Here is a 25293-nt window from a genome sequence, read left to right as displayed (position 1 = left end):
CGCTATCAAGTATGCCCATGTGGCATCCTTTGTCCGCATCGTGACTACGCGTAGACGCGTTCGGCGAGTGGGGAAGGAGCGCCCGGTGAACCTTCCGATCGTCAAGCGTCCTTGAACCACGGGTCGCTCTTTCCACTTCAATCGCAGCACGCCTCGACCATTCACATTATCGCAGCTTATTATTTCACATATCCCCGCCTTTGAATCGCCTTCGCATCATCGCTTTTACTTTTTGATTATATCTTGATATTATTCCATGGGCGCTCCTGACGTTGCAGCGCAGCCCGGCGCTGGCTGGGACGAGGCGCAATGTACAGCAGCACTCGCGCAACTGGAGCAGCTCCAGGCGCAGGTGAGGATCGCATGCCACCTTCTCTGGATAAGTTATGTTAATATGCGATAGATCAGCGACATGCGCCTAGCCATCCCCCGCATCATCGAGCCCTTCCACCGCCCTCGCAGTTCCGCGACGTATAAACTCTACGCTGACGGCGTACTCGGTTCACAGAAGAACCTCGATTCCCTCAAGAGCCAGTGGAAGTCACCAGAATTACAGAGCACGTTCGAACACGTCAAGCAGAGCCTCGGCGCAAATGCGGATTTGTCGGAAAGCGTCTCGATACCTTCTCATGGCTGGACGGAAAGAGCACGGAAGGCGAAGGAGTCGGCGAAAAATCAGGGAGGGGACAATAAAGAGGATACCGGTGCTATCGTCACTGACGAGGATATCGAGAGGATTGTGGTCGAGTTCAGGAAGGCGCATCCGAATCTCAAGGTGGAGACAAATGATGAGGATCGCAGCATCCAGACACGCTTCGTATCCGGCTCCGTCATGTTGAAATTCCGCGTTGGCATCGAGCGCGACACGAACGGACGGCACAAACTCAACGCAGAGTGTTTGGGGACTACGGAGCCCTTTTTAGCTATCACAAGATGTATTGCATCACGGTCGAACTCAGATGATTTGAAGTATCTTTTGGTATGTACATGGGATTGTGTGGCATGAGCATGTTTTGGGTGGATGCTAATTATTACAGGATATGATTGCTGCGTACAAGACTGTGAAAGGAACGTCGTGTGCTAAATGCGGAAAACTTCTGGATGACTCGGCGTTGACGCCTACTGCGCGACGAAGTAAACAGGTCGCTGGAACGACTGATGCTCTTGAAACCGTGTGGGAAGCTTTTCATGAAGGCTGTATCTGAACAGACTCCGAAGATGAATCGTCTTAAGCGAAGAACCACTGCTCCCCAAGTTCGTTCTCGGGTGGCCCACCCCGATTCGCTGGCAAGTGTTGCGCATCTTGCCACCAGATTCCGTCCATGTACCGAATAGCTTCGGGGAATGTATTGTATTCCCTGTTCTTGTATGGTTCTGATTGCCAGACCGCATCCGTCCACATTCGAGGGTATCGCTTCACGTACTTTCTGGTCCGGAAATCGTAGGCCTCTTTCCGCGAACGCCCACCTGACAACATACCCCCTTCTGTCCAGGGAGCAAACTTCGAAGCGCGGAAGCCGAGCTGGTGAGGGCCGTCGAGGTGGGTGTGTCTGGTCCATTGAGCCCGCGATGGACGGTTGGCCATGAAGTCTTTCGGATCAGCCGCACAGGTGACGAACATATCGGGGCCTTTGCCTTGGAAGATATCTTTGAAGCGTCCTAATTTGGTACCCTTTCTACCGTCTTTCGGCCAGATGAAAGCTTTCGAACTTTTCACATTATGTAGTTTTCGACCGTCTTGATACCATCCATTGGGCAGATCGGGATGACCTCGAGAGTATTGGGCAGGTCCGTGTCTCCACGGCTCTGGGAGAGGAATACTGAAAGATGGTAGATAAGGCAAACGTCCGGCCATATTGTTAGGGAAGTGTATTGCTAAGAAGTGATGGCAGTGTTTCGAGATTATCTCGAGAAGTCATCGCTTTTGAAGAGCCCATGTAATCAGTCGTTTGCTAGCGCAGATTGCAGAGACAAGATCGTCATACACCGCATGGTAGAGCTTGAGCGTGTGTATAGTCGTTTGCGTGTCGCTACTACCTAGCATACAAAGTTTTATATCATTCGGTCATGCACCCGCTCGCATTTGGCTCATCTTTGGAATGCCAGGCGTGGCCATGCACCTGCTGTGCCAAATTTCCATCAAGCATGTAAACCCTCCTCGCACCGGGTTGAGGTAGAGCATGCACGTGGCAGAGATCGTATTTCAATCTCGTGGTGCTTTGAGAAGATGATGTGGTACTAGTCCTTTCACACGACGCGGTACCTGAAAGACAGGGATCGCGAGGGTCCGAGCTCTCAAGCTTGAACAACGCGATCTCGTTTCTCCAGGTTTGTTTTCGGGACCATCAACAACACCGCCCAATACACCACCATGTCGCTTTTCGGCAATCTTGGAGGCTCGCAGCCCGCCTCTACTGGCGCATCCGGCGGAGGACTGTTTGGCACAGCAACGGGCGGATCAGGCGGTACTGGATCAAGCTTGTTTGGCAACCTAGGCGGCGGTACTTCGAATGCGCAATCTGGTACGACACAGGCACCAAGCTCTGGAGGCTTAGGAGGCGGACTTTTCAGTGGATTGGGCGGAGCAAAGCCAGCTACGACCACGACATCCTCACTGTTCGCTGGCGCCGGATCGACTTCGCAGCCGCAAACACAAACGCAGCCCAGCAGCCTTGGGCTGTTCAACAACACGGCGTCGCAATCAACAACCAACAACGCGCAACAAACGAGCGGATTCGGTCAATCGTCTCTCTTCGGCGCTACCTCGAACCAGCAGCAACCCCAACAACAGCAGCAGCAACAACAGGGCACGTCACTGGCCCAGGCAAACGCTGGCACCGGTCGCTCAGCCCACTTCGATAATTTGCTCGAGCGTGGGCGAAAGCGCAATGCTGGCGAGAATGGCACGACCAACTTCGACGAGCTGCCGTCCTTGCAGTTGGGCCTTGGAGACATCGCACGCAAGGTGCGCAACCTGGGCGCTGGCGGTCCCTCAGCCGACCAGGTCCAGGATCGCTCACAGGATCGCGCTGCGTAAGTTGAACACGATCGTGACATGTTATCTTATGCTGACTGCTTCCAGACACTACCTACTCTCCGCCTCAGGCGTGAAGATGGGTAGCACCCTCCACGACCTCAACCAATTCTCCTCGCAGAGCGTCCTCGCAGCTCCCGGTCAGGCACAGAACCTCTTCGACAACGACGTTGACGGCTACATCTCCAACCTGCACTCGCAATCGACCCTGGCGCTTATCCAGGAAGGACTCGAGCAATCCAAGCGCGACTTCGACACGTTCCTCGAAGACAATGTTCAGATTGAATGGGACAAGCAGAGGCAAAGGATCTACGAACACTTTGGGCTTGGCCGACAGAGCGAAGACATGGCAGCATCTCAGAGCGGCGCATTCGGCAGCACAGCTCGCGGAGCTTTTGGACGTGCAACAGGACGCAAGGGTCGTTCCATGGGTCCCAACGGTGCATCTGTCAACGGACGATCGACCTTTGGAGCATCTGCTGCTGGACCGCCTGTTCTCGGTGCTTCCCAGAGCGTGCTTGGTGGGCGCGATTCGTCCGACAAGTCAGTCATGGGCGGACAAGCTGCTCCTCAAGATCGATACGCTCGCGACAAGCAGGAGAAGTTCATGGAAGAGGTCAAGAAGCTTAACGAGTCCAGGCTGCGGGAGAGTACATTCTCGGTACTTCATGCGTTCTCCGATGTAGAGAAGGCTGCCGGTACAGAATACTCAGACCATTTCACACGCGCCTACGGAACGCTTATCTCCATCACCGGCGAGAAGACCGAACTGGAGGCCTCCAACCCTGGCTCGAACCAACCGAGGGAGCGAAGTTTCGCCAAAGACTACTTGGACGAACAACCAAACTCTGCTGCTAGCGTTCGCATGCGCAAGCGTATACTCGATGGGTCTCGAAAGTACCTGGAAAGCAGGTTCCTGGAACAAGTGGAAGATGTTCTGCGGAGAAACCCTGCAGAGGCGCTCGTTGGTGGTGTTCCCTCTATGCTCAACAAAATCCGAGGCTTCGTGAGAGCAAAGGCTGCATTCAAGGAGCTTGGCGCAGATACTGAGCTATTCCAGCGAATAGGCGAAGCTGGCGAAGAGTTCCCCTGGATCATCATATTCTTCCTCCTGAAGGGTGGTCTTCTTACCGAGGCTGCTGAATATGTACGAGAGAAGAGGAACTTCTTCCAGAACACCGACCGAAACTTTCAGGCAGCGATATCCCAATACGCCAGCGATCCGGACCGAAGACTGAACCCCGATACGCAACAGAAGGTCGCTCACACACATGCCCAGAGGACTCGCTTGAAGACGCCAGAGGACCCTTACCGAATGGCTTGCTACAAGATCGTTGGTCGATGTGACATGAGCAAGCGCAACCTGGAGCCGATCAGGGAGAACATGGACGACTGGGTATGGCTGCAGTTCAACCTGGCCCGCGAGGGTAATCGCGCTGAGGAAAATGCCGGCGAGATCTTTGGCTTGGAAGAACTGAGAACAGTTATCAAAGACATCGGCCAGCGCCACTTCATGAACGACGACGCTGAATCATCGGGCGGCTATGGAGTTTACTTCTATCTCGCTACCCTGGCTGGTCTGTTCGAGCCAGCTATCAACTACCTGTACTCTCACAACTACGTCTCTGCGGTTCATTTCGCGGTAGCTCTAGACTACTACGGCCTCATCCGCGTGTCGGACTGGACGACTGCAGGCGGAGAGATCATGACCTTCACTACTCGACAACAACCACAGCTTAACTTTGGACGCATCGTCGGCCACTACACAAGCGACTTCCGTGCTGCACGAGCTGATGCTGCGGCCGACTACTTGGTGCTGATCTGCATGAATGCGGATCTACCAGGCGAAGCAGGCCGACAACAGGCAGAGCTCTGCCACGAAGCTCTTCGCGAACTTGTTCTTGAGACACGCGAGTTCTCTACCTTGTTGGGTGACGTCAAATCCAACGGCGAGACGACACCGGGTCTTATCCAGGAACGTGTGCCGTTGCTCAAGCTAGATGGCGAGATGGGCTTGTTGAACACCATTACTAGCGAAGCCGCGAGGATGGCAGACGACAACGGACGCATCAACGACGCCATTCTGCTCTGCCATCTTGCCGGCGAGTACGACAGTGTCGTAACGATCCTGAACCGCGCGCTGGCTGAGGCACTCTCTGTAGAACTCGGTCAAGAGCCTCTCCGTCTGGAGCCGTTGAAGCCGCGTCTGACAGCTGCCGAGTCACAACAGCAGCAACAACAACGAACTGATCTGACTTCGTCGAGCTTGAGCATGCTGGGAACAGACGATCCTGTCGAGCTCGCGCAGAAGGTTCTTGCGTTGTACGACGCGAACAGCCTATGGTGGAGGAAGGTGTCGCAGATGAACCGCGACACAGTTGGAATACTATTCCAGCTCAACAACGCGAAGAAGATCATTGAAGCCGGTGACTTCATGGCCGCACTCGGCGTAAGTTCTCCCATCTCCGTTTTTCACGATCAGTCACTAACATTCCGCAGCAAATCGAAAACCTCCGCATCCTTCCCCTGTCCGCCAACGGCAATGTCAGCGACATCCGTGCCACCGCCAACAGCTTCAACTCATACCCACAAGAGATCTCACGCAACATTGGCAACGTCCTTCTCTGGTGCATTGGCTGCTGCTCGAGACATCGTGAGCGTCTTCTGTCCGGACAATTCGAGGACAAGATGCGTAAGGTTCTCGCTGATCAACTTCTGCAGAAGGCAAAGGACCTCATGGTCTTTGCTGGATTGATCAAATACAAGCTGCCACCAAGGGTGTTTGAGACGCTGGCAAGGGAGGGTCAGGAGGTTGGTGCTTTCTAGAGCTGAAGTGGTAACGATAGATGTTTGCAGGTTGGAGTCTTTGGATTTGGTAATGCAGTCATAGCATGCGCTTGGAAACGCTTGGGTTCGTGAGGAAAAGGTGATTGAGCATCTGCACAGCGATTGGACGCGTTTGGTTCGACATAGAGTGATACCTATAAATCATTGTAATTCGCGGCCAATCGTACCTCCCTGTGATCGTGATGCTGGGACGCCTTCGCCGGAAGAGGCCGCGTGGGGTGATGGCTAAGAAGAACATGTCACAATAGTCGTACGGTGACCCTGGCGCAGGCAATGTCTCGCCATCTTGGCCATTGTTGGCATGCAACCGACACCAATTCAAGCGACGAAAAGGTCGTGCGATGCCAGGAACGTGCCGGTGGCCGGTGTTGGAGTTCGCCAGACGATCCTTCGAGGCTCGGGCTGATCGGCGGAGTGGTGTGACCCCACTTGACGGACCGGGGAGCTCTTTTCTTTTGGAGCTCCCACGTCATATGCGCGCGACGCCGCGACCCATGCTCCGACTCCCATCACCTTATCGCCAGTTTGAGTAATACCTACAACTGTTGCCTATGATACATAAACTCCACGTAGAGGCCATCTAATCACCAACTAATCGTATTACCTCTGCTACTCACAACCACCCAGGACTCGGCAAAGCTACCCCTCCAACCGCCGTTGAGACCTGAATCTTCCCAACACGTAGGGACCCGCTTCTTCTCGGCGTCTTAACTTTTCCAACTAGACAGGTGAATCCACATTGACCTCATACTGACCCACGGCCAAATATCTCTTCGGACCTTCGCATCCAGCTGCGACTACCTCCAGCCTCCACTTACTACCTCAACTTCAACCTACACCTCTCACCCCGCCTAATACCCCAATCAACCATACCCAGACTCACAACATGGCGCCCACCGAGATCCCGCCGCCCCTCGATGGCAAGAAGAGGCGCATTGGAGTCATGACCAGCGGAGGTGACGCGCCCGGCATGAACGGAGCGGTACGCGCTGTAGTGCGTATGGCGATTCACAACAACTGCGAGGCCTTCGCTATATACGAGGGTTACGACGGTCTAGTCAAAGGCGGAGACATGATCAAGGAGATGCACTGGGAAGATGTCAGAGGCTTCCTGTCAGAAGGTGGTACCCTCATTGGCACAGCACGATGCATGGAGTTCATGCAGCGCGAAGGCCGCCGGACGGCCGCGAAGAACATGATCATCAAGGGTATCGATGCGCTGATTATCTGCGGTGGTGACGGATCCCTGACAGGTGCTGACAAGTTCCGCGCGGAGTGGCCGGAGCTGCTGAAGGAGCTGGTGGAAGAGAAGCAGCTCACACAGGAGCAGGTTGAGCCCTTCAAGCATCTGAACATTGTCGGTCTCGTTGGCTCCATCGACAACGACCTTTCCATGACCGACGCTACCATCGGCTGCTACACCTCGCTCGGACGTATCTGCGAAGCCATCGACTCAGTCGACACCACCGCCGTCAGTCATCAGCGTGCTTTCGTCATCGAAGTTATGGGTCGACACTGCGGTTGGCTCGCACTCAGCGCCGGTGTCGCAACAGGCGCCGATTTTGTCTTCACACCCGAGAACCCACCAAGCGAAGGCTGGCAGGAACAGATGTGCAAACAGATCAAGAAGCAGAGACAAATGGGCAAGCGGAAGACTATTGTCGTAGTCGCCGAGGGTGCCATCGATCGCAACCTAAACAAGATCACCTCAGAACAGGTCAAGGACATTCTGGCGAAGGAGGCGAAGCTCGACACACGAGTGACCACTCTCGGACACGTCCAGCGTGGAGGTACACCCTGCGCCTACGACCGTATGCTTGCGACACTCCAAGGTGTCGAAGCTGTTAAGGCGGTATTGGAGGCTACCCCCGACACACCCAGCCCGGTCATCTGTATGCAAGAGAACAAGATCGTCCGACGGCCGCTCCTCGAGGCTGTTGCGCAAACCAAGGAAGTCGCTGTAGCCATCGAGAACAAGAACTTCTCAAGGGCCATGCAGCTCCGTGACACCGAGTTCGAGCAGCAATACCAGGCCTACCAAATCACTACCGCACAAGATCAGCCAGACCTACTATTACCAGAGAACAAGCGCATGCGTGTCGGTATCATCCACGTCGGAGCCCCAGCTGGAGGCATGAACGCAGCGACCCGTGCTGCGGTTGCACACTGCATCGCCCGCGGCCACACACCAGTCGCGCTCCACAACGGTTTCCCTGGCATAATCCGCCACCACTCTGATGAGCCAGTTGGTGCGGTGCGAGACATCAAGTGGATTGATGCTGAGACCTGGGCCTCCAAGGGTGGATCTGAGATCGGAACGAACCGTGGGCTCCCTAGTGAGGATCTCGAGACTGTTGCGTTCGTCTTCAAGAAGTTCAAAATCCAGTCACTGTTCGTCGTTGGTGGTTTCGAGGCTTTCACAGCTGTTTCAGAGCTGAGGAAAGCACGCGAGTACTACAAGTCTTTCAAGATTCCTATGGTAAGTGCATCTCCTGATAACGCTGTTTCAATTCCAAGATGAGTAGTATGCTAACTCGACTTTAGGTCATTATTCCTGCCACCATCTCGAACAACGTCCCCGGAACAGAGTACTCCATCGGTTCAGATACCTGCCTGAACGCCCTCATTCAATACTCCGATGCCTGCCGTCAATCGGCATCAGCATCTCGTCGCCGTGTCTTCGTTATCGAGACTCAAGGTGGTGAATCAGGCTACATCGCAACTGTCGCTGGTCTCAGTATCGGAGCTATGGGCGTATACACTCCGGAAGAAGGCATCAGCCTCAAGATGCTCGATCGCGACATTGACCACCTCCGCGAGGTCTTCAAGAAGGACAAGGGTATCAGCAGGTCTGGCAAGGTAATCCTAGTCAACGAGAAGGCATCCAAGACCTACAACGTGCAAATCATCGCCCAAATGATCGCGGAAGCCGGTCAAGGTAAATTCGAGTCCCGTCACGGTGTACCCGGCCACTTCCAACAGGGCACCATTCCCTCCCCCATGGACCGTGTCCGCGCCGTCAGGTTCGCCATCAAAGCCATGCAACATCTCGAGAACTACGCCGGCATGGACCCCGACGAGATCGAAGACGACTCCATGTCTATCAGCGTCATCGGTATCAAGGGCAGCAAGCTCCTCTTCTCGCCCATGGAGCAAGTGGAGAAGAGGGAGACGGAGTGGCACCGTCGCCGCCCCAAGCATGAGTTCTGGATGGCGCTCAAGGAGACGGTTGACACGCTGAGTGGCAGGCCTCAGGCGCCTGTTAACCCGGATGATATCGCTACGTTGGCTGGACGGCCGAGGGCTACGAGCAAGGCTTATGGGTATTAAGGTGTGGGGGCGCGGGTTTTAGTGATTGTGACGACGGAGTTATGATTATGAAGTATTTGTAGATAGATGGATATAACTTTCCTATGATAATGACTTTGGAATGACAAACGATTAACACTCATCACCAGTACCATGGAACGGTTCGCTTAAACAACGGTTTGCCGGGGTTCGTAGGGATGGTCGAATCCATACCTAGGTACTCAACCATGGTAGCCAAGTATGACTCTACTGTGAAGACAGTACTAGGGAACATCTTTTTCCTCCAAGGCTTCTGCATTCACGATCCAAGACCACGGAGATTTACCAAATCGCGGCTGAGCTGAACTTCCACTCGCACACTTAAACCGGAATTGACGCCGAACAATTTCAGCACACCACCCCCTAACTGCTCTAGCTGCGGTAAGCTCCCAACTGCAGCAGTACGAGTCACGATGAGCGAATTCCAGTACGGGCTCAAGGACAAGTTCCTCACCAAGGAGGAACTCTACGAATTTCGTTTCCTCACAACTGTACTGGCCTGGACGAATCCTCTTGAGAAGAAGGCCACCGTCAGTACGAATACTACCGATTTCGGGCATTCAAGCAACAAGCTATACCCGTTCGCAGAGAAGCTTACCAACTTGTTGGTCCGTGATGTGGAAGTTGTCGCCGTGACAGCATCAGACGCAGGAGAGATTCTGTTCCAAACAGTTTGCGATGACAGCGGCGTATTGCTCACAGAAGATGAGACTGCCTCTGAAGCGGAAGAAGAGAGCGAGCCAGATCCTGCAGCGGCTGCTGGGTATGTGCAGAGCCTCTGCAATGAACAGCGAAGCAAGACGTTGGACGAGCAAGAGCATCACCCTGCCCTACAAGTCCATATTCCATTGACTACTGCCGATGATATGGGAGACTCAATCGGCTGTTGGTTACTTTCCAAGACAGAGAGACATCTGGAAGGAGTGACGCATCCCCGGACAACTGTCAGTTTCTCTCAGCATGCAGCCAATCTCGTGCACTTGATCAAGGCAACCTACGAACAAACATCAAAGGGTACAGCTGCATTGGCCAGAGACCAGTTACGTAACTACGTGCTCTTGACCTCGACCGCCAAGATAGCTTCGCGCATCCAGAAAGGCAGCAAAGACCGCAACTTTTACGACTATCTAAGCAAGCCTGGCGGTGATCTTGATGACTTCATGCTGCAGGAAGGTTACCACTTCAGGTCAGTGCTTCTGAGTACCGCCCGCGATGTTCTCTACTCAAACTTTACCGAAATCCAGCGGAAAGTGATCGTTGCAACGATCGGGTTTCTGGAACGTCGGTCATCCGCCAATGCAGACAAACTGCCCTGCCGTACTCAAGAGGCACTGGAAAATACCCGAAAAATCATCAAACCACTCACCCAGTTCAAGGACCTCCTGAACACCGGCGAATCGACTGTCTACAACCAACATACTGCTAGTCTTTTGCAGGACATTCTTAGTGCTGTGCTCGACAACCTAGTTGCCTGCTTCGAGTGGCTCGCAGCTGCACTGCGAAACGCACAATTGTACAAGAGCAGCAATTACGACGCACTTCCAGGAAGTCCCGCAAGCGACGAGATTGCACTCGCAGGTCACTATTTCGATCATCTTTCGAAACAAGCAGGTCTCTGGCTTGATGTTTTGACACAGTTCAAGAAGGCGCTCCGCAAGTACTTGTATACAAACCTAGGGCTTTTGAGAAAGGTTCATATGATAAAGAATGCAATGAAGACCGGCGACATTGCTCAAGATACCGAAGGCCTCGCTGGATCCTCGACCCCACTTGAAAAGCAACAAACGATCGACCCCGAGTTCGAGCAGCTCGACTCTCTTGCCGAGAGGCAGCAGTGGGAGCACGCAGCCATGGCATGGCTGGATCTGATATGTTTACACTGGATAGCGATCCTGGATCTCCGGAGTGAAGGCAGACAGGCACCCCGCAACAAAGTCCTCAGGACTTACTGGCAGCAAGCGAAGTTCCAACACTTTGAAACTCGTCAAGAGCACCAGGACAGGAGATTGATCACAAAGGGTTATCTGGAGAACTTCACATTGCCATCTGGAGAGAAGCTCACAACGGACGAATGCCAAAAGATCAGAACATGGCTGCTAAGAAATGGCGATGGCTACTCCGCAAAGTTTGAAAACGAAGAAGCAGAAGCTACAAACTTCACCGGTACCTACCACTGCGAAACAGTCCTACTGAGTCTTGCCTTACTAGCCAAGAAGCGGGCTGACATCCTAGACGTCGATATCAATTCTGCGTCTGCACCACTAAGCAAGGCTCACCTGCAGCTCCCTAGTAAAACAACTACGGATGCACTAAAGGGTAAGATGAGCGCCCTACCAGTATCGCAGAAGTGCTGTCCTACTTGTCATGCGCTAGTCGAATACTTCATTGAGAATGTAAATCCAGCTCTGGTATACCCGGGTAAGCATGAGGTATGGTCAGCGGCAGCACTTCCACCGTGGATTCCAAGGGAAGCGGGTCAGGTGGTTCTGCGAGCTGCCCGGAAGGCACTGCGATGTCGGTTTGACAGCATACTGCGAGGCTGAGCTTGACTCTTGTATAAAGCGCGATGGGCGTGTTGTATCGTAGAGGTAGTATAGACTAGCAAGAATTAATATGATTGTAATCGCTTGGGTCTTGTTTGCTAGAGTGTTGGTTGTGGTGTCACAATAGTGTAGTTGTCGCGGTACTGTAAGCTATCGCAGTACTGTAGTTGTCGCAGTAGTGTAGCTGTCGCAGTATTGTAAGCTGTCACACTTTTGCAGCTGTCGGAGTAACGTAGTTGTCGCAGTGTTGTAGTTGCTGGCATGGCTAATAACTCAGAAAGATGCCGTTTAATTGGACTCGCGGACGAGTCGGACGGATTCTGCACAATCTTAAAATGCTGTACCTCGACTTGACGTGAACGAGTTTAACGCACCTTCAAGTGAATATCGTTGACTTCCATCCTGCGAATGTTACGACCACGAATTTCTGACACGGCAGACGGGCGGTGTCTGGCAAGAAGCTGACTAATATGACGTACCCCTCCAACGCGAGCATAACCTTTCCGATCCGTCCCGACACATGAACTTAACCCACCCAAACAACAGTCAAGATGAGTGAATTCAAAGAAATGGTCGTTATTCTTACCGGAGCTTCTCGAGGTATGTACCTATTCACTAAATTCTCCATCACCTCGCTTTCTGTTCTAGTCAAAATATGCATTACACTTCTGTGGTCTGCAAACCTCCCAGACGTGTAAAAAAAAGCTACACGTGCAAGCGTAGTCAACACCAACGCAGACTCTCATACCGCCAACCCCCTTACTAATCCACTCTCGTAGGCATCGGCCAAGCCATTGCGCACCACCTCCTCTCGCGAAACCACAAAGTCGTCCTCGTCTCGCGGACTGAATCTGCCCTATCTGCCCTCCAATCCCAGTATGGCAACGAGAAAGTAGCTGTACTCGCGGGAGATATGGCGGATGCTTCGCTCGCGCAGAAAGCGGTTGATATGGCGAACGAGCGGTGGGGACGCATTGATTCGCTGATTGTAAACCACGGAACGCTGGATCCGGTGAAGAAGGTGGCGGATAGTAGTGCTGGGGAGTGGAGGAAGGGGTTTGATGTTAATGTTTTTAGTGCGGTTGGTATGGTAAGTCAAAGTCTCGTTCTGTTCTATTCATCTCTCCTCCTGTCAACGATGCTTACTCAGACCTTGGACATCAACATTACTTATCCTGGCCTCGTGCAACAAACTAACTCTCTGCTCCATCTAGGTACAAGCCGCCCTCCCCTCCCTGCGCAAAACCTCCGGCACAATCCTCCTTACCTCTTCTGGCGCTGCAACATCCGCCTACCAAGGCTGGGGTTGCTACGGCGCGGGTAAAGCCGTCTTGAACCACCTTGCTCTCACGCTCTCCGTCGAAGAGCCTTCCATTACTACCATCTCGATTCGTCCTGGCGTTGTAGACACAGAGATGCAGCGAGAGATCCGCGAAGTGCACCACGAGCGCATGAGCGAGAAGGACCGGACCAAGTTCAGTGGATTGAAGAAAGAAGGTGGATTGTTGAAGCCCGAGCAGCCGGGGTATGTTATGGCGAGGTTGGCTGTGGCGAAGGGGGAGGATGTTAAGGGGTTCAATGGACAGTTTTTGAGCTGGAATGATGAGAGTTTGGGAGCTTTTCAGCAGGATTAGTTGGTGACTTTTCGTTAGTTACATAGTGATTATCGTCACAATCAGTACACTTCTTCTAGCCTCAGCCAGACTCATCTTCCTCTTCCTCTTCCTCTCGATCTTCATACCGAAAGTGCTTGGCCGCTCTCGGAAACAAGGTCCCCTCCCTTTCTATATGCTCGATAATCTCCCTTTTCCACTCCAACTTAGGCGTCCACACGCTAACAATGTGATCAAGACTGAACACCCATCTCAGCATATCTGTTTGCTCAAGTGCCCTTGTATAATGCCAGTATAGATGCACTTCCGCTCCTGCAGCTTGGAAAGCAGTCCAAAGAGGAACTAGGATGCGAAATAGCAAGTCCCATTGCTTCAGTCGGATCTCGGTCTGGATGAATGTGATGTTGAGTTTGAAGTCTTTCTTCCGGCGAATACCTTCAGTGAGTTGCGTGAAAGCTTTGCTGAGTTTGTTTTCATCGATCGTCCAGGGTAGCCACACTTCAGATCGCTCCTGTGTAAGATATAGATCCATTGCCCTCAGATGCTCTGCGGGTAGTACACCAAGTTTAAACGCATCTTCGTGCAGTATGGTATGCATTTGTTCAGGACATCTGACCAGGAAAGCGTGTTCATGGTGCGCAGAAATGCGGTAGTACGCCTCCAGGGCCTCTCGGGCCGTGTCCAGGTCGACGTATGCAGGGTTTATGACGATGGGCTTGGTGTCACGCGGAGTACGGCCAATCTTGGGATGCATGTGAGCTGTCGTCCATCTAAAACCGTGTCCGATAGTAGGACTCGGAGACATATAGCATGATGCCAGTCGGTGATAGTTGTCATCCCAGATGTAGTCGTATATCAAATCACGCAGTTCCCGTGGTAGGCAGGCTTGCATCTTAGTAGCGAGGCAAAGACAAGATATCTGCGCATGTGTTTGAGCGACTTGATCGAATGAGCTGCCGCCGATTGATTAGTAAATTGATAAGAACACGACATGGTGTTGACATCGCGTACCCTCCTCTGGACAAGCCCTGGGCGCGCATTGCTTCCCTTTTCAGCCCTTGTAGCCTCCCGTTCTCGCTTTCGTACTCCCACTTGCTGTCTGCGCGTTATTACCGACATATGCTCCGCACTGAACTTACTGACGATGTATGCTTGCTCATAGCCGCTACGATTCTTCTCCTTCCCTTTTCCCTCTTTCCTATGTCGCTGAGCGCCTGGAGATAGCTTTCTATCATCTCGTAGCGCATGACATGCTGGGATAACCGCCTTTCTGCAGCGGCCAGTTCTATCTGCAAGCCAGCCTCGCGCCTTTGTAGAAAAGCTTGTCGTTGTGTAGCCATGACGTCGGTTACGTGGTTGTAACGTAACATCGTGCAAAACACCGAAGTTTGAGTTGCGACACCTGAGAAGCTGGAACGCTAGTCCTAAAAGGGCGAGGTTCCGTTGCTAGTACACGAAAGACCTCGGGAGCGTATTTCCAAAGGTAATTACACAAACGCCCAATCCCAGAGGTGCAGCATCGCCCGGGGTGGTTGTTTTGATAACGGGACCTCGCAAAAGATACTCTTTTGACCGCGGCATCGGGGCATATGCGGTGGCATCAGCCGCATGATAGTCAGCACTAGCTCGCGGACTAGTTCCAAGGTTATACCGAGGCGCATTATCTTGCAGACGTAATCAATCTGAACCATGTACTCTGCAGATAGGGAAAGATCATAGGCGTTGAATGGGAACAGAGAAAGATGCATCAAAATTAACTACGTAAAATGGTTCCTCATAGCTTCGACTTGGACACGATCATAGAGTTGCCAATGTTCAACCACTTGACCGCATCTGTGACGAGCTCATCAACAATCTCCCTCGCGTTCTTCCTCTCGTTAACAACGGCAGCGACCTTGCCCATCAGGAACGGCCGCGCGTTGTCCATAGTCTCGTCGTCGAGGTCATCGCCCATCTTCTCGAGATCATGCTCAACAGGCAATATGCCCTTGGCAGTAAGGTCCTTGATCTCTTGTTGCCTGTTCTCCTCCCAGTTCTGGACGTATGGGTTGGTGCGGATGCGAAGTGGGCGTCCGGTGAAGATGATAGTGCGGATGTTGTCGTCCCAGCCAGCTGTGCGGACGGCTTCTTGGTGGGCCTTGGGCGCACCGGCTTCCTCGGAGAGGACGAAGCGTGTTCCTACCCAGACACCGGTAGCACCGAATGTGAGCATAGCAGCGAGCGACTGGCCGTTGTAAATACCGCCGGCAGCTACGATTTGTACCTGCTCGCCGGTCAAAGGCGACTTGTGGCCCTCAACCATCTTGACCGCTGCTGGGATGAAGATGGATGTGGGAACATCGCCAGTGTGTCCTCCGCCCTCGCCTCCTTGTGCGCAAATGATGTCGACGCCGATGTCGAGGCACTTCTTGATATGCTTGGGGTGTCCGATCATGTTCATGTAGAGGATTCCGTGCTTGTGTAGCTTCTCGACGACGGCCTTGGGTGGGACACCGACGGCGGAGACGAATAGTTTGGCGCCGGAGTCGATGATGATGTCGACGAGCTCGTTCAGCTTGCCCTTGGTGTAGTCGTAGCTATATGCCGTTAGTCCCGTGCCTGGCATGTGATGAATCGGCCAGTACGTACTTGGTCTTGCGCGCGCTGCCTCCGACCTGAGGAAGGAGCAGGTCGATACCGAATGGCGCGTTCTTGTCGTTCAGGTATCCCTTCAACTCGGCGATCTGCTCGCGGAGCATGTCGGGTGTGTATCCGACACCTCCGATGACACCGAGACCTCCAGCGTTGGTGACGGCGGCGGCGAGCTTAGGTCCAGCAGCCACGTTCATGCCCGCAAGCATGACGGGGTGCTGGATCTTCAGCAGGTCGGTGAGCTTGGTGCGGATTTGCTCTGAGGTTTGTCAGCTGGGCACATGTGAATGAGGCGTGGATGCGTACGTGGTGAAGCCATGATGACGGTATGGAGGTTTGCGGTTGAGAGAGGGAAGATGCGAAGTATTTCAACAGCAAGAAAGGAAGACGAGTGGATCGAGGATTCGGGCGAATTCTTAAGGTTTGAGGAGTCGGGCCCTTTCTTATGGTTGAGGAGTCCTGGTCGACTCTCTGTAAGCCGTGAGCCGAGGCACGTCGCATGTCTCACGCGGAGAGCGCTAACTGCATATAGTCTAGTGCCATCCGGGGAAGGCCATCGGCATCGCGCGCCTGCCTCTGTCTGTCCCACCGCGTCACATGCTAACATGTTCACTAATGCATCCAGATGTTTAGCCACGCTCAGGGCCGCCCCATCACGGTGTCCACGCCGTGTAGCCCTCTCAGTTGACGCCATCCACAGCAAGGTCTCTAATCGATCGAATTTTCACTCGTCACCCACTCAACGCCAGGAATGTGATACACCCTCCGACTCGCGCGTTCCGCGCGAGCTTCCATCGCAAGATGTGCGGAAAGTGTTTTCTTATAAGCCTGTCTACCGTAAGAAGGAACTTGCCGTCGTTGCTTTGGGGAGCAACATGGGCGACAGAGTGGCCATGATTGAACGTGCATGCAGAGAAATGGAGTCAAGTGGAAAAATAAAGATCGTACGAACCAGTAGTTTGTGGGAGAGCAAAGCCATGTACGTACTCGATCAAGACAACTTCGTCAATGGTGCCTGTCAGGTATGCTAAATAATGTCCCTTCTTCCAAACGTCAAATTCACGCAAACAGATAGAAACCAGTCTGTCACCAAACGAACTCTTAGACGCGCTTCAGAAAGTTGAGAATGACATGGGCCGTGTCAAAGTCATCGACAAAGGACCCAGAAATATTGATTTGGACATTTTACTTCATGGAAACGAGAAATTCTCCAGCGAAAGACTTACGATCCCGCATGCGTTGATGTTCGAGAGGCAGTTCGTTCTACGCCCTCTTGTTGAGTAAGATAATCATCTAGCTGGCCAGTGAAATGTTGCTGATCCTCTCTAGACTTTTGCGCAATCAGCGTGAAGATTATCCATTCTCGAATCAAATCAAACGCCATTTCAAAAGACTCCTTAAATCAGAGGTGCCGCTGGTGCCGCTGACGCCACTTGGACCAGATCTCTCCCCAATATCGTCTTCTCGGATAGCGAATAACACGAGGATCATGTCTATCCTGAATGTCACACCGGACTCATTCTCCGATGGCGGCCAGAACTACAATATTGATGAAGCAACCCTAGCGAACACCATTCGCCAACACATCTCGGCCGGAGCCACCATCATCGACGTAGGCGGACAGTCAACACGACCCGGTGCTGTCCAGGTCTCCGCCGACGAAGAGCTAGCACGTGTCATCCCAGCTGTAAAGCTGATCCGCTCAATGCCAGAGACAAACAACATCGCAATCAGCGTCGACACATACCGCGGCAGCGTCGCCGAAGCGGCCATCAACGCCGGCGCGGACATGATCAACGACGTCAGTGCAGGTACCATGGACGACACAATGCTCTCCACCATGGGCAAACTCGGCTGTACAGTATGTCTCATGCACATGCGCGGCACGCCGGAAACCATGGCCAGTCCTGAAATGACATCCTACCCCGACGGCATCGTAGAGACCGTAGGCCGCGAACTCGTCGAGCGCGTTATTGCTGCGGAAAAGGCGGGTGTCAGGCGTTGGCGCATGGTCCTCGATCCTGGAATTGGCTTTGCGAAGACAAAGGAACATAATCTTGAACTACTTCGCCGACAGGATGAGTTGACGAGGTATCCGGGTCTAGAAGGCATTCCTTGGCTTGTGGGCACGAGTCGGAAGAAGTTTATTGGGGATATTACGGGGGTCAAGGAAGCGAAAGATAGGGTCTGGGGGACTGCTGTTGGGGTGGCAGCGGCTATCAGGGGTGGTGCGCATATTTTGAGGGTCCATGATGTTAAGGAGATGGCGCAGGTTGCGAAGATGGCGGATGTGCTGTGGCGCACGTGAACATGACGCGACGCGACAATCTTCCAACGATCTTCGCTCTCGCCCTCATTTAGTGGGAGGTTTCAGGCGTCATCTGTGTTGTTGATTCCGCTCCACGCGGTAGCGCTCCGGTTGGTTCCGAGTCCTTCATGAACGTGGTTGTCGACTCGCTTCCACAAAGCCTGAACCAAACAAAGAATACATGGAAGGAAAACCTGTAGCCTCGAACAACAACCCACTTCTCTTTACCCTCAACATCAAACATGGCGGATTTACGTGAGCTCCATCAAGAACTACGACGCGTCCAGGACCGAGTCTTTCAGTAGGTGGTTGACGTACTACGTCGCCGCTCATCTTGGCTAATTTGTACAGGCTCAAACGTCGTCAGAACGAGTAAGCACGTTCATACTAGATGCTGTCAAAGATTTGAAGGAAGCTAATGGTTGACTCAAGTGAACTATGGATGGCAAGTAGCTACTCTTGGAGTGATGATGATTGGAACGAGTGGACAGCGTGAGTTCTTATGATTACGAGAAGATGCAACTTCACGGTGAGCAATAGCTTACAGACACAGTCTGAACAAAGAACTGGAAGCATCGTACGAGTCACACTCAAAAGCCTGGAACAAACTTTACTATGCCAGAATGCACGACCGGCTACCGCGCGAGATCCGAGACATGATCAATGCCGAATTCTGGGATGAAGACTACTTGAAAGGCTTTGAAGGCTTTGAGGTGGCCTGGAAGGCTAAGGAAGAATCCACGCATTACCACTGTCCGGGGGCCAATCGTATTCTGCGCATCTCGCACGTCGTCCTACCAGACTACGTGGGAGTCGAAGCTGCAAAAGAGAACGTCCAAATGTGGTATGAGAACTACGGAGCCATGAATTCCGGCCACTGCACCTGGCTCGTACTCGGCAGCCACAACATAGGTGAACAGCTAACGAGAGCTATATGCAAAGATACATTCGGGGTGGGCTTGGATCCAGCCACTGCTCTCCGAAAGATGGTTATCGAAGTTCCCGACACCTCTCTCGTGCTAGGCCACGAGCACTCCGACTTTAAAGACGCTACCTCACGTCAGGACGCGTTCAATCTTCTCCTTCGCATCAAGAAGAAGAGAGGATTCAAGCTCGAAATCAGAATCTACCACGATTGCATTCGTCTCAACATGTGGCCAGAAATCCTTGGTCTCCTGCAACCCATCGTTAGGGTGTTTGAGCAGGAAGGAGCCCACGTCAGTGTTCAATCTGATTATGATCCTAACAGGACAGATAGCATGGATGAGGACCCGGGTGTTAATACTGATATGGAACACCTGATCAGGACATACGATCCGACGACTTGGGAGCAGAGCATGAAGCCGGGTTTAATCGATTATTTTGAAGGGGTACGCTGCTTGCAACTCATCTATGTGGTAATATCTGACAAGTAATTTAGGTCGGTGATGAGTTACTCAGACCATATCACCGTTACTATCGGAGTGAAGAAGACAATCCAGGCTCTGATCCTGTTGTCGCTGCTTGGGAACAATCTCTTGCGCCCTATGGTAGGCGGTAAGAAGGGTTTGCTTCGTTTGGGAGGAAGGATGCATGGCTATCACTGCGCGGATGCATGCCAATCTAAGATTGTAGAACCACGAACAAAAATGAAAAGATTCGTACACGAGGCGTTCAATAACCGTGAGGCCACCCGTGAAGTACGTGTAAGTGGGGCAAACCGCGAATCTAGCGCGACTTCGCCTTACGAACATGATGATAATCTACACTTCAAGACCTCCGAAGAAGAGTAAACGCTTTTGACTCGGACTGCCATCTTATCTTCTTTCGCGCTATACCACCACCATGAAAAGTTTGTACGATTTGGAACAAGATGTGCGCGATACATGTAATAGACTGTTCATGTTCGTATCTCCATCCTCATACACTGCTGCCTGGACTTCAGAGAAGCTGACCTGCCTAACTAGCCTGAAACGCGCAAAAGCTGCTGCGGAGGAGAGGTAAATGGCAAACTACGGAATCTCATAGACATGCAAGCTAATGTAGCATCTAAAGGGAGCGTACAGCAGCAAAACAAGAGTGGCTATCAGCAGCGGAGAAGAAGACGGAAGTGCAGGCGTAAGTGACCGCCAGCTGTACCCAACTGTTTTCATCGCTGACGTTGCCTTGTACACAGCGAGCTCGATGCATCCTGTGAGCAGTTATCAAGAGCCTGGAACAGGATGTGTTCTACTAGGATGCAAGGGCTACTGCCTATCGAGCTTCGCGAGATGATATATGCACAGATCTGGAATGTGGAGTATCTCAACTCCGCAAGACAGCCAAGGCAGCAGTCCGGTCCTCCTGGCCACTGCGATCCGAGGTGCCATACACATGTCGTTCGGCCCGACTTCATGGGCAAAGAGACAGCACTGGAGATAGTGCGCGCGTGGTACGAGACAGCAGCTACACTCACACCAGACACCTTCACAATCTCCGATATCCGGGAGTCGATCAAACAAACCATATGTGAAGACCTGTGCCAAGTCGGCCTAGACCCAGCAACTGTCCTCCGGACTCTCACCATCAATTTCGACGAGACCACGTCTAGGCTCGCTAGTCCGTATTGCAAGTGGCCAGACGCAGATACACGGCGGAAGTCTTTCGATCTTCTCCACCTGATCAAGAAGAAGACTGGATTTCAACTCAACTTTCGTATATGCACTCCCAAGTTCCGATTGAATTGTTGGCCCGACTTCTTTGATCTCTTGAAACCGATTGTCAAGATATTGGACAACGAGGGCGCTATCGTCGACGTCCAGGCTATACATTGCAGTCGGGGTCCGCATCCCTTACCGTACGTCTATGTGGACTTGAACAGCATCGTTAGAGGCTATGATCTAAGCACATGGAAGCAGGGCGCAATCGAATATCTAGACTCGGTAATACTAGCCCTCTCGTTATCATCATGCGTGTCCGGCGCTGACAAGCAGAGTAGATCTGTGAATGTCGCATTAGGAATCAGAACAGACATTATCGAGGGGAGGACGAGCCGGATTACAATCCAGACGATGGGCAGGAGGATTATTGGAACTGGGATTTGCTCGAAGACACAGGCTTACGACCTTCTGATTTTGATAGAGGGTTGTCGAGACAGAATTGTGGTTGTGATGGCTCCGGGAGGCGCAGGTCGTTTAAGTCAGGCTTATAAGTGGTACGCGATGTTGGAGCTGTCATAAAGCTGTAGGCTGCAGGGAAGTCCTAGAAAGGAAGGCGGGGACGTAAACGTTAATGGATGGATGCGGAGTCTCCTTCGGTAGTTGCAGCTCGCTGCGCTTCAGGGTTGTTGCTGAGACAAGGGATCGGAATGTTCCGAGGTTGCGGCTGTGCCGCATGCCCGCAGTTGACAAACGTACAATAATCCCAACCCTTAACTTCTTGACCTCCCCCCGAGCGCCATACGTCTCACACTCCCCACGCTTCCCACAGTGTGAGCTCATCGCCATATACAGCCGCAACAATGGATACAGACCTGGAATCAGCGCTGGACTGTCTGCGCGAGTGAGACGGACTATTCGGCCCCACTTCGCTCTTGTGCTAACGAGCTGGCAGCATCAAGCGGAAGGACCTCGATGCTCAGAAAGAGTATGTGAATTCCAGAAATTCTCCAATCTCTAAAACTGTACTAAAAACTGCGTCAGGGTCAACTCAGTCAAAGATGAAATCGTAGCTACTAATGCAAAGCTCGATGCGTTACAGAAACAACGCAAAGAGTTGACGAAAAGGAAGATTGATGCGCTTCTCCGGTAAGTGCATAGAGCTCGGAAACTTGACATTATCCCCAGCTTAATGTAGTTCTACCCACCAGGAATCTTCCGTCAGCTATCCGGCGGTACTCTGCAGCCTGGAGTCTTCCATTCTTCGAAATGTTCCAACAACGTCTACCGCGCGAGCTCCGAGATATGGTCTATGCGCACATCTGGGACAGTAAAACTCTGGCCGATACAAACAGAAGTATGATACCCATCATGGACTCTCGTTGCCGGAGTTTGCGGCAAGACTGCAAGAAAGCCATGACGACGTTCGTCGAATCGGATGCGATTGACGGCTGCCATCACAACCTGGCACCATACTTTATAAAGCCAGTTTTCGTCGGGCAAGACTCTGCCCTTGAAATGATCGAAGCTTGGTATAGTCGCTTGGCTCGCGGTAACGACTACTATGCAATGGGAATACATGTGACTGACATACCGTCTTTCCTTCATCAAGACAAATTTCATGTTGGTCTGAAGCCTGCAGCTATTTTGCGAAGGCTAGCTGTCGTTTTGAACGCTGATTCAACAATCGCGATCCTCGAAGAAGAATCAGACGGCGAGCATGTTTATAAGCTCCACTTCAAAAGGCTTCTGTCTATCGAGAAGAAAAGGGACTTCACGCTGACTCTTCGGGTCCTCCAAAAATACATTAGGCTCAACGTTTGGCAGCGGATCTTCGACACATTTAGGGATACAGTTGTCAACTTTGAGAAAGCGGGAGGTCGTGTGCGGGTCCAGTTCGTGTACGACAGCTTCTACCCACGTCGAGTACCGAAGTATGATATGCTCCCCGCTCTGAGACATCCAGAATCCAACTGGCGAGAGGATGCAGTACGCTTTTTTGACAATGTAAGATCTTCCCGTCATCCATATCCTACTCACTTCATCTGACCATATGCGTGAACCAGGTTACACGTCTGTGCGACATACACAGGGCTTATCGTATCGAAAACAACGACGATTATGACCCCACTTCACGTCCCGAAGATGGCGATACTCCTTACGGGACGGATGAAGACATCTACAGCGATGAAGGCGATAGCGATGACAGTGTTGAAAGGTATCGCCATGATGGTCGAGGAAATTATCCAGGTGCAGTGTCTTCGCCACGTCAGTACGGAAGTGACCTCATACAATGGAAGAACGACTTGCTAGAGGATCTCGAAATGGAAGAAAGTGAGGCAATCAAAGACATGTACGAATACTGGGAGAGCTTCGACGCGCCCAGCTGGGTGGGTGCCTCCTCCGAGTCTGAGCACTTAGATGGACCTGGGTACGACCCAGATTCAGGTTCCGATTGAGAAGGCCGGAATAGCATCACGTGATTACTTATCTCACTCGGGTTTACTACCCTTACTAGTTAGCTCCTCAGTCATTTCAATACATATGATGCTACATAAATCTCTCGCGACCATCAGACGTTCGTGAATACTGACATATACCATGTTGTATGGATGATATACTGCGGCCATCTTAATAGTGCAGGGATTCGGATCTTCGGAATGCTAGCCGGTCCGATGCCACTAAAGCGCGAGCGCCTATCCACCGTGCCACCTCATATTCTTAGCGACAAGACTTCAACCCCCAAGGTTCATCCGCATTGATCACGCCACCCAAAAACAGCCATGGAGAGAGCAGCTATGATCGATTGGAAGCTATCGGCTGAGTCCGCAGTGCAGCGGCTTCGCGCGTAGGTCTTTGGGCCCTGTCAGCACCTCATGTCAGATCAGTTCTAACGTAGTTGCAGCATCAAGGGTATGGAATTAGACGCGAACGATACGTACGCAAAGCTCCTAGAGCTTCACTGGTGCACCTTGTGCTGAATCCTCCCAGAATTCGTACAGCTACGCGAACTATCTCAGCATTGAGAAGGCAGATCAAAGCATTAAAAATCGAAGAAGCAAGAGCGCGACAGCGCAAGAGAGACGTCCGGCGCGAGTAAGTCTTGATCTCTATGAACTCGAGCAAAGACCTCATACAAGACTCCAACACAGACACCTTCCGTTAGCTCTCTCGGCGTTCACCGCCTCATGGAGTCGCCCCTTCTTCGAGCAAATGCAACGGCGTTTGCCTCGTGAAGTTCGCGACATTGTATACGCATACGTCTGGGACGACAAGACACTGAAAGATACTCGTATAACATATCATCCTAAGTGGAATTGCTCTGGGGGCGACATAGATTGCGACACTCTAGTAAAAACGCATCACCCGGGAACAGTGGACAGCTGCCCTAAACATGGACAAATTCCATACTTTATGAGACCTGGATTCGTAGGGGATGCATCGGCCTTGGAGATTGTCGAATTCTGGTACAAGTCGATCTCAAGAGTAAAACCCGACATATGGGAATTACGAACCACAGACGAACTCGACTACGTTATCCGTGGCGACGCCTTCTCTGTCGGTTTGGATACTACAACTGTTGTGCGCAAGTTGACACTCAGGCTTACTACCGACGGATTCCTAAGGAACAAGGGCAAGGACACCAGCGAATCGAAACGAACTGTCGACGCGCTGCTCCAGATAAAGAATAAGGCGAATTTCAAACTAAGGCTGCGGTTGGAGCAGTCATACCTCCAACTCAATCCCTGGTTCACCGTCTTCGACATCTTCCGACCCATGATCGAAAAATTTGAGGAAGAAGGCGCGGACGTAAGGCTGCTTCTTGTCTACGCCCAAGATCTTAAACCGAAATTGGTGTTCAACATGCTCCCCGCGTTGAAGAATCCCGAATCCAACTGGAGAGAGGAAGCCGCTCGTCACTTCGACAGTGTAAGCACACTAATTCTACATCGCTTGCTGCCTCACACATAGTGACTTACAAACATATAGGATTCCCGCGTACGCGAGCATCACAAACACTATCGCATCGAAAACGACGCAGACTACGACCCGCGGGAACTTAAGAGCAGGGACTACAGCGAGGACGACTGGGAGTCAGACGATTACCTAGGCTATGAAGAAACTGACTCTGACCGCGATGAACATGGCAAATCTATTTCTCCGGAACCTCCATGGACCCCTTATGAGCCGCCGCGATATTATGGAACTATGTTTAGAGAGGATCAGATTGAAGAGGGGTATGAGCTGGATAGCGCGAGTGAGGGGGATGACTAGAAGGCAGGAAGCTTGTCAATTTGTTGAACTGGGCAGCATTGCTCGTGAAGCTTTAGTATCTTTACAAGAGCTGCGTTCA

General features: G+C 52.2%; 9 protein-coding genes across 9 annotated transcripts; 8 read left to right on the top strand and 1 right to left on the bottom strand.

Annotated features, from left to right (window-relative positions):
• Window positions 1-256: 256 nt before the first annotated feature.
• On the top strand, window positions 257-1205 carry J4E78_008893 (uncharacterized protein; the record flags this gene model as incomplete). The annotated part of the gene is made up of 3 exons (XM_049369492.1): window positions 257-352; window positions 404-979; window positions 1038-1205. The coding sequence occupies 3 exons, from the start codon at window positions 257-259 to the stop codon at window positions 1203-1205; spliced, it is 840 nt and encodes a 279-aa protein (XP_049218816.1).
• Window positions 1206-2371: 1166 nt separating this feature from the next.
• Window positions 2372-5860, top strand: J4E78_008892 (uncharacterized protein; the record flags this gene model as incomplete). The annotated part of the gene is made up of 3 exons (XM_049369491.1): window positions 2372-3033; window positions 3083-5483; window positions 5534-5860. 3 exons carry the CDS (start codon window positions 2372-2374, stop codon window positions 5858-5860), a joined length of 3390 nt encoding a protein of 1129 aa, XP_049218815.1.
• A 907-nt stretch (window positions 5861-6767) lies between these two features.
• Window positions 6768-9211, top strand: J4E78_008891 (uncharacterized protein; the record flags this gene model as incomplete). Its single annotated transcript, XM_049369490.1, has 2 exons — window positions 6768-8360; window positions 8426-9211. 2 exons carry the CDS (start codon window positions 6768-6770, stop codon window positions 9209-9211), a joined length of 2379 nt encoding a protein of 792 aa, XP_049218814.1.
• Window positions 9212-9343: 132 nt separating this feature from the next.
• Window positions 9344-11772, top strand: J4E78_008890 (uncharacterized protein; the record flags this gene model as incomplete). The annotated part of the gene is made up of 2 exons (XM_049369489.1): window positions 9344-9351; window positions 9606-11772. The coding sequence occupies 2 exons, from the start codon at window positions 9344-9346 to the stop codon at window positions 11770-11772; spliced, it is 2175 nt and encodes a 724-aa protein (XP_049218813.1).
• A 551-nt stretch (window positions 11773-12323) lies between these two features.
• J4E78_008889 (uncharacterized protein) lies at window positions 12324-13406 on the top strand (the record flags this gene model as incomplete). The annotated part of the gene is made up of 3 exons (XM_049369488.1): window positions 12324-12372; window positions 12552-12862; window positions 12987-13406. The coding sequence occupies 3 exons, from the start codon at window positions 12324-12326 to the stop codon at window positions 13404-13406; spliced, it is 780 nt and encodes a 259-aa protein (XP_049218812.1).
• Window positions 13407-15159: 1753 nt separating this feature from the next.
• On the bottom strand, window positions 15160-16335 carry J4E78_008888 (uncharacterized protein; the record flags this gene model as incomplete). Its single annotated transcript, XM_049369487.1, has 3 exons — window positions 15160-15961; window positions 16014-16275; window positions 16323-16335. 3 exons carry the CDS (start codon window positions 16333-16335, stop codon window positions 15160-15162), a joined length of 1077 nt encoding a protein of 358 aa, XP_049218811.1.
• Window positions 16336-18715: 2380 nt separating this feature from the next.
• Window positions 18716-19739, top strand: J4E78_008887 (uncharacterized protein; the record flags this gene model as incomplete). Its single annotated transcript, XM_049369486.1, has 2 exons — window positions 18716-18720; window positions 18872-19739. 2 exons carry the CDS (start codon window positions 18716-18718, stop codon window positions 19737-19739), a joined length of 873 nt encoding a protein of 290 aa, XP_049218810.1.
• A 409-nt stretch (window positions 19740-20148) lies between these two features.
• J4E78_008886 (uncharacterized protein) lies at window positions 20149-21186 on the top strand (the record flags this gene model as incomplete). Its single annotated transcript, XM_049369485.1, has 4 exons — window positions 20149-20155; window positions 20370-20421; window positions 20540-21123; window positions 21164-21186. The coding sequence occupies 4 exons, from the start codon at window positions 20149-20151 to the stop codon at window positions 21184-21186; spliced, it is 666 nt and encodes a 221-aa protein (XP_049218809.1).
• A 1737-nt stretch (window positions 21187-22923) lies between these two features.
• Window positions 22924-25214, top strand: J4E78_008885 (uncharacterized protein; the record flags this gene model as incomplete). The annotated part of the gene is made up of 6 exons (XM_049369484.1): window positions 22924-22928; window positions 23032-23370; window positions 23845-23877; window positions 23931-24035; window positions 24092-24869; window positions 24930-25214. 6 exons carry the CDS (start codon window positions 22924-22926, stop codon window positions 25212-25214), a joined length of 1545 nt encoding a protein of 514 aa, XP_049218808.1.
• Window positions 25215-25293: the final 79 nt, after the last annotated feature.

The sequence above is a fragment of the Alternaria triticimaculans genome (assembly GCF_023758025.1).
Source record: "Alternaria triticimaculans strain BMP 0046 chromosome Unknown scaffold_17, whole genome shotgun sequence".
NCBI classification, from domain to species: Eukaryota; Fungi; Ascomycota; class Dothideomycetes; order Pleosporales; family Pleosporaceae; genus Alternaria; species Alternaria triticimaculans.
This window is presented reverse-complemented; position numbering and strand designations above follow the sequence as displayed.